Source organism: Penaeus chinensis, chromosome 36 (genome assembly GCF_019202785.1).
Source record: "Penaeus chinensis breed Huanghai No. 1 chromosome 36, ASM1920278v2, whole genome shotgun sequence".
Lineage (NCBI taxonomy): Eukaryota > Metazoa > Arthropoda > Malacostraca > Decapoda > Penaeidae > Penaeus > Penaeus chinensis.
Window position 1 is genome coordinate 34,255,456 of NC_061854.1, and position 7,987 is coordinate 34,263,442.

Genomic DNA, 7,987 nt, shown 5'->3' on the forward strand with positions numbered 1-7,987 from the left:
AGTCAAAGTAGACAGTTACCTGTTGATTTCCGTCTTTTTCCCTTCCTCCCGAGCCCGCACTCGCTGACGCACGACCTGTCATCGGAAATACGGGGAGAGAGAGTGGCTGCAACACGTGCACAGAGGGAGAGACAAGGAACCTGGAGATAAAAGAGGAAAAATCGCCGAAAAGTGCGAGGCGACGGCGACCGTCAGCTGGAGGACAAGGTCTTCCTCTTCCTTCAAGTCAGCAAAAACTCGAGCAAAATTTCTGGTTGGAGTCCAACGCGGAAGGCCACGATGACCAGCTACATCAAGGGGATTTACAGCTACGTCAGACCGGTAATTATGAAGGGCGTGAGTGGGAATTTCAAAACGTGATCGCCGAAAAGGGAATTTAATGGGCTTAAATGGAGGACGCAACCAGGGCGAGAGAAGGTTTATTCATCACGTATTTCGCATTTGAGAGAGTGACAGCTTGTCATGTCTCCCTGTTCGTGTGGAAACGTAGTGGGTATTTACTATCAGAGTGTGTGAGTGTGTTGAAAGTACTGAATGGCGTGCTAATTATACTGTCTGGTCGGGAATTTTTAATTGGTGGTGGTCGTTGGGAAGCCATATTTATTGTTGAGTTTGCTGTCCAGCTGTGCAGACTGGCAAAACTATTCTCTAGGGTGATAGTTTGACTGGGAGTTTATATTGTATAGCTTTTACATTCTAAAATATTCTCTGGAATCTAGGACCCAAATATGCTAATTTTCACTTTGCAGTAGGCATATTGGTATAGACTATGCAACTGATTTATGAATTTGATGTCTGTATTTTATATCAGGGTTTCTAAGTTGAATGATATTAGTCTTTGGGGTTTAGAAGGGCCATATCTTGTTTTTGAGTTTATGAAAGCATGAATGGGTTATCTTCACCAAGGCATTCACAAGCTGCATTCAGAATTCTATTAAAATCGTGCTCATGTTCTCGACAATTTAATGCATGAAATTGAATATTTTTCCCTTCTCTTGGATCACAAATACACCCTTCAGTATCTAGAAGAGGAAGATTATTAATTAAAATATTGCATATTATATAACCGTGGCGAAGGTATGGCCTCCTTATGAGTTTGGTATTGTGAGGCAGATTTAGAAAGCGAGGGAGTATAACTGTCAATGAGGTTATAAAGTGGAAATGACCTTGTGTTCAGTGATAGTATTTAAACTGACCTTCATTGAAAAGGTCATGGGTTCAGGATTTGAAAGTGAGCTTTATGGTCCTTTTTTCATGGCTTAGTTTGGGATTTATTTTTTTTCTATAGGCCTATGTAATATGCTGTTATAACTGTTGATTGTGATAGTAAAGGATATTTGTGATGTGATGTCATTAAATGGAGAATGAGATCAAACTTTGACTCACAAGCATGTATAATTTAGCCTGTATATTTCATCATTATAACAAGTTCATTATACAGATTTTAAATTCCTAAAGTATTCATTATACTGACTTCATAGTGGCTGGGAAAAGGAGGAAATATGGTGTTCTCTTTCTCTCCCAGTGTTTATGAAACATGTGGAATCCATGAGCACATGTGTGGTGCAAGTGTTTGACCAAAACATTTGCTCGTTTGTTACACACTAAACTGAATTAGACAGCTGTGAGGGTCCACTGTGGACACTTGCTTTGGAGTGTCTAATGTAAATTAATACTTTATTTAAATTGTTGGTACGAGAAGTGTCCACTAAAATAAGATGGAAATTGTGTCACATTAGTTGCTCATTAGTGTGAGTGGTTTTAGAGTGAGATAGTTTGACTTGTGAAATGTTGTTATTATTTTATGGTTACAGCATGGATATGGATTTAAAATGTTTTGGTGAAAATGACAAGGTTTAATTTTGTCATATTTTGTTTCAAGTCATTGCTTCAGTTGTTTTATTTGAAGGAGGCATTGAATAGTTCCATGGCTATTCCTTATGCCTAACAGTCAAGGTGCATTTATTTTGTTATTTATATTAGCTCCAGCTACTATTTTCATAACTGAATAACAGTAACTTAGGTAAAACAATATAACATAATTTTAGATGAAAAATATGTATATGAAAATGAAAAGTTTCAGTTTCATGCAGTAATGAAGAGGATGTAATGTCAAAATATTGACTAAATATATTTTATTGTGAAAAGGGTTCTTCTCATTCATACCTTTTTCAACACTTGTCATGCTGAAATTTGTTCAGATAAGAGAAGACATGACAAGAACAAGAGTGTTTGCTTACCTCTGTTTAAGTTTTTGACTTCTTCTAGAAATATTTTATCAAGAAATTTTAATGTATGTTATACAGAGGTTGTCTTGACCAAAATGATATATATTAATTTTTAGAATACTGTCTGGTGAGGTGAATGTGTGCAAAAGGTATAATAATACTAAAAATGTATCTAGCACAAAGACCTTTGGTGAATGGAAATACATTATCAGTTTGAGAAATGGAAATGTTGAATTAATTTTGTTTTGATTCAAACTAGATCTCCATAGATGGTGTTGAAAAAAGGTCTAGTTGGCTTCAAAATATAGTAAATGCATGATACCATTTTTTGTTCTTGTTGTGGTGTTTCATCCTGCAGCAGTATTGTCTCATGGTTATAGTGTATGCAAGATAGTAGTCTTTTGTGCATTTCCAGGGTAGTGAAACTGCAGCGCCAGCTACACCCAGCCCTGCCACAAGCCCCACGCAAAGTCCACCCCAAACACCCACGGAGGCCAATCCGGAGCAGCAGCCGGGCTATCTGAAATGGGCGGTGTCTGGGGTGGCTTCAGGCATCTATAACGTAGGTGAGTATGAGAAGGGATTAGCAGCTCTGTCTTGCCTCTTCTTCCTTTGCCGTCCTCTCTCCTCCTCTCTTTTCGAATTCAAGAAGGCTTGCTTCATACTATTTTTTTTTCATAGTTCCATACGTATTTCTAGCCTTGCCTCATTTCCCCTCGCAGGCTCCAACACCCTAGGTGCAGGCGTCACGAGTGTGAAGTGGGTGGCTGGCACGACCTACAACGTGGGGGCAGGCGTGGTCGGGACAGCTGGCACTGTTGTAGGAACGGTAGCGGGCACGGCAGGCTCTGTGGCCAGTACTGTGGGTTCAGGAGCTTCTGCCATCGTCTCCAAGGTCGCCACAAAGAAAAAGGAACATTCAGACTAAGGGATGGTATAGTGGTATAATTTTTTTATTTTTATAGTTTTGGTCCTCATTTTATATATAGGTATATAACCACTTATTTTACTGTAGCTGTTTGGTATTGAAGTTACATATGAGAGGAACATCCAAGTGCTTCAAAAAAATTGGCAGCTTTTTTTTCTTTTCTCTTGCTCTCTTTTGTGTGTGTTTATGATACGGTATTGTAAATAAATGTGAAAAAAAACAAAAAAACAATGGATTAAAATTAAGAAATCAAGATAGGTGCTACTGTATAGTAAAAAAAAGTATACTTACAGAAATTGGTGAAATAGATTCCCTCTCAAAAGAGAGAATAAGAGGGAGAAAAACAGATTAGCAGTATGTAAGGGAAATGGTATTGTGGATTTATTGAGGAAACATTTTAATATGAAATCTGTTGAAGGTTCACTTTGAAGTACAGTTGTATTGGATTCTGAATATAACTTTCCAGAATGAGTATGTTCACAGAAGCAAAAATGAGCAAATAAAAACCACAAAGCAAAGTCTGGGCATTGAGGTAGGTGTTCATTCTTTCAACAGTCTGTCCAGTATCCATGAGCAAATCAAGAGAAGATTCATGTTATTATTATCAAAACAGAGAGCTCTCTGAGAGTTATGAAAACTTACACAATCTGAATACTTTTTCCCAGGGAAGATTTTAATGGATGGGATTTGTTTGAGCGTATGTAATCGTGGGATTATAGCTTTACATAAGAGATTAATGGTGGGAGGATTCCTTGTTGTCATATGATAGTAAAGGAGTTGTCTGTTTAGTATCCAATGATCTTAGTGTTGTGAATAGAGATGGTGGGAAACAAAGGCAAGTTTGTTTAGGCCAAGTACTCGAGTCATAAAGAGGGTGATAATCCTTGCTTGGATATTCTTTTTATCTTGTTTTTCTCCCCAAAGACCTGCTTCAGCCATGATTTGTCAGACTCAGGATTAAAGGGAAAAGAGTTTGGTTCCCATTAAGCAAAGTGCTTCCATAGACTTGGTAACCTACTGTGTCTGTCAAAAATGTAACTTTAGGTATTGAGACAATCGTGAGTGTTTGGCTTTGTACTCCATGGTACGTAGATGTACTTTAGGCATTAAAGCAATACATTATTTTTGGTAGACCTTTTTACCTGTTGAGAGCAGAAAGGATTTCAGGAAGTAATATCCTGGTTATTGCTTTTTATGCATTGTTGATACAGTAATTTTTGCAAGAATGACAGTGAAGTGAAGTAGTAATAGATTATTTTTGTGAATGGAGTCGAGGAGATATTCTAGATTTTAGCAAATTCAGTAGAAAAAAAAGGACAAAAAAAACAAAAAAAAAAACACTTTAATTTGTAAAACAGATGCAATAAATGGTAGTTGGTTTTGATGTGAGGAAAATCTTTCTAATGACTTTGATGGTGGTATTTTTGCATACAATTTGCAGAATTTTTTTTTATATCAGTTATTCCTATGAAACTGGACTTTGAACTTGCCAGAACCATTTGTTATGCTTAGAAAATAAATGTAATAGCTAAGTTTTTACAGGATCTTCATAGAATTATTCATGTGCATGCTATTAGGTTTAAGGAAAGACATTGCAAGGAAAATGTTCACCATAAAAGAGTAAACTTACAGATTTCTTGTGCTGCAGACAAGAAAAATGTGAGCTCACGATGAAAATGGCTTTTGCCCTCTCTTGTAAATCTGATCTCATTGCTGATCACACTTTTGACAAGGACTTCTAGGATTATTATGATTTTTTTTTATAGCCAAGTTCCTTAATAGAGCTCATTCATTTTTTCCCCTTTTTCTAGTATATAGTTCCTTGTTTATCAATGTATAGTTCCTCATTCATCTATTTTTAGTTTGCTTCAAATATATAGTTTATATTCCTTTTCCGAGTTCAGTTTCAGTACATAGTTCCTCATATTATAAACCAGATGTATGCTGTACTCTCTTACACTAAAGATTCTGTTCTAGGTAATCTATTTGATTATAATAATTTAGTTAAAGCAAATGCTATGTTGGTGGGCAAGAAAAGGGTTTGACGAAAACTGATTTGTATAAAGTATGATTGTAAATTTTGAGAATCTCCAGGGAACAAATTACTGTGCCATACAAATGTAAGTCATTTTTTTTTTAACATTCTCTATCTAGTTATTTTTATACCAGTGTTATACAATGATATTGATATGTACATGATGCATTATAGAAAAAAAAGAAAAAAGAAAATATCTTTAATTTCAGTGCTTGTTTGATGTTCATACCACCATTAGTAAACATCTTGATGGTAAAGTCAATAATTTTGATTGTAATGAGTCCATTTTGGTGTTTAGATGAAGTCAATTTAGATTTAAGAGTGAAGATATACTTGGTATGTTAAGCCAGGGTGTCATTAAATTACATGAAATTACATGATGGTTGATTTGACATTATTGATAATTAAATCCAGAGATTTACCATATGTGATATTATTAATGTCTTAGTAAGGTGCTTTGGTTGCAGTACCCTTAGTACAAACAATCTCTAATCAGCTCTAGTGCAATATTTTAATAAAACTGATATCTACTGGAAATAGATTTTTATATGACAATAGTTTAGGTGTCAAAGAGGAGAAGTTCAAAAATACAAATCATTAACAAAAGGGTAAAGTTGTTTAAATGTCTCTTGGTTAATTGAAGTGAAATGATTGATTAGTTTTTAAAATTGGGTTATTAGTTTCTTGTGTACATGGCTAATTAATGGTGATACTGGACACTTCTCTGAGAACTGCAACTCTGGTTTTCCTCCAAGAAATGCAGTATTAGTGTGTTATAAGAGGCCAGTGGAATTATGATAAATACTATAAAAGATGAGGACCACTTGATAAAACAGTTTGATAAAGTATTTAGTTGCGGCTCAGGTTTACTTCTTGATAGAATGGTGAGCACAGTAGAGTCCATTCATAAAGCATCAGGAAATGGAGGGAGTGTTTATGGAATTAAAGTTAATCAGGAGCTAAGTATTATGTGAGGAAACTTTGTACATGCAGTTTTAAAGCCTATTTTATGAATCAAAATGCCATTCTAGTGAATGTATGGAGATATTTACCTGCAGAGTTGGGAAGTACTGTTGGTACTGTTAGGACCTGTTCACACCTGTTCAAACGATTGAGCACTGCCTGATGGTACTTGCTTGATACTCGGTGTTAGGGCAAAATTGACACCCAAACCAAGGAAGGGTACTAGTGGTTGAGATAAGGCTCTCTGCCTTGTAGTTTGAGCATTAGCTGCCCGGTATGGACAGACAACCCTGCCAGACACCAGCATTCCTGTGTGTATGACACAAAGTCTGCTGGAGATTATTCAGTTGTGTGAGCAGAGCCTAACCTGTTTAAAGTTTCCTCCACTTTGAAAATTATATACTTAAGAGTACCAGTTACTGCAGCCACTAGGAAAAAGGCTCCAATTTCATGGTGTTTGTTGAAAAACAATTGTGCCATTGTAAAGTATTGCCAGTACTTTTTTTTACAATACTTTTTGTGTTGCCATTATTTTAGCAATTGGTATAACTAGAGGTACCACTAGTAGATTTGGAGTTATTTTCCTTGGGGTTGCAGTGATTGGCTTTGTGTATTCATGTGGAAGATAATTACCAAGTCTAAAAGTAATGGTACTTCTCATCTCTGTTTACCAGTGTAATAGAATAGGACTTTTGCATTGCATATGGTAAGAAGTAAGGTTACAGGTGAACATTCATGCCCTAGAATAAGCATAGACCATATTAAGGAAATGATAGTTAAATAGTAATTAAGATTGTTGCTCATGATAGTTTATATATATTCTGATAAATAAAAAAAAGATGTCAAGTCCATAAATGTGAGGCAGAAAAGATTTTTCATTTTCCTACACATTCTTAAAGAAGTCAGATAAGCAGACATTAAGACCCACAGTGTACGTGAAGGTACACTGAGGGCACAGGCAGTGGTGATGTCATAAGTGGAGACAGTGACAAATTAATTATTAAAAAGCCTGTGGCTGTTGTTGAGGTAAAATGTCACAACTATACCCAGTATTCTCTGTGGATGCATTGCCACACCTACTTGGGAATTGCTCGTTCTGGAAGCACACCTTGCTTCTGATATTATAATATAATTGTGCTCATATGGGGGCTACTATTCATGTGTATAAGGCCCAAGTTACAGTATTGGGAAGAAAATAAAAGTTTTTCTTCACTACTGCATGAACAGTAAAAGCTTAAGATGACTGCTGATAATTGAGTGTGCACAATTTGGACTTCATAAAAAACTATTCCCATTTCTGTGTATTTCCATGAGTTGCCTGAATGTATCACAAGTGGTATGTGTCCTAAGAAAAAAGATAAAATATTTCCACAAAATCCTAAGAGGGAGTGCCAAGCATGAAGAAATAAAATTGATGAAATTATCTTACAGCTCTCAAAGCTCTTCATTTTTATTTTCAGTTGTGTGTATACTAAAGCAGTTTCTGTAGATACCCCCCCCAAAAAAAAAAAAAAAAAAAATAGCTTGATTTTTTTCATATTTGGCAAAAGAAATGGGAGTAATACCTTTTAAGGTTGTATAATTATTGCCTTTCCAGTGGTACAACCAGCAAATTGGATATGGGCATAATGGCCTTGGGCATTATGAAAATACTAATAACAATAAAAATAAGATCATAAATATTTATCTGACAATCTAGGAAATAGTGAGATAAGACTAATAATTGACTTTGGTGACAAAGCAGTTATGGAGCCATCTCTGTAAACAACAGATTCAACATCCACAACCATTGGGTTAATCCCCTGGTGTCAGGCTCTCTTTCCTGTAACTGCC

The 7,987-nt window shown here is 35.9% G+C and overlaps 1 protein-coding gene across 3 annotated transcripts in view; it reads left to right on the forward strand.

Annotated features, from left to right (window-relative positions):
• LOC125045153 (transmembrane protein 263-like) overlaps positions 1-7,023 on the forward strand; it is an 8,134-nt gene extending 1,111 nt beyond the window's left edge. Inside the window, exons 2-4 of one of the 3 annotated variants that reach the window (XM_047642298.1) lie at positions 54-321; positions 2,644-2,794; positions 2,951-7,023. In XM_047642298.1, coding sequence (XP_047498254.1) covers positions 280-321; positions 2,644-2,794; positions 2,951-3,156 — 399 coding nt within the window. In that variant the 5' untranslated portion in view covers positions 54-279 and the 3' untranslated portion in view covers positions 3,157-7,023. Of the gene's footprint in view, positions 322-447; positions 490-2,643; positions 2,795-2,950 lie in introns of those variants that run through there. The other 2 variants (XM_047642297.1, XM_047642299.1) reach the window with 2 other exon arrangements.
• Positions 7,024-7,987: the final 964 nt, after the last annotated feature.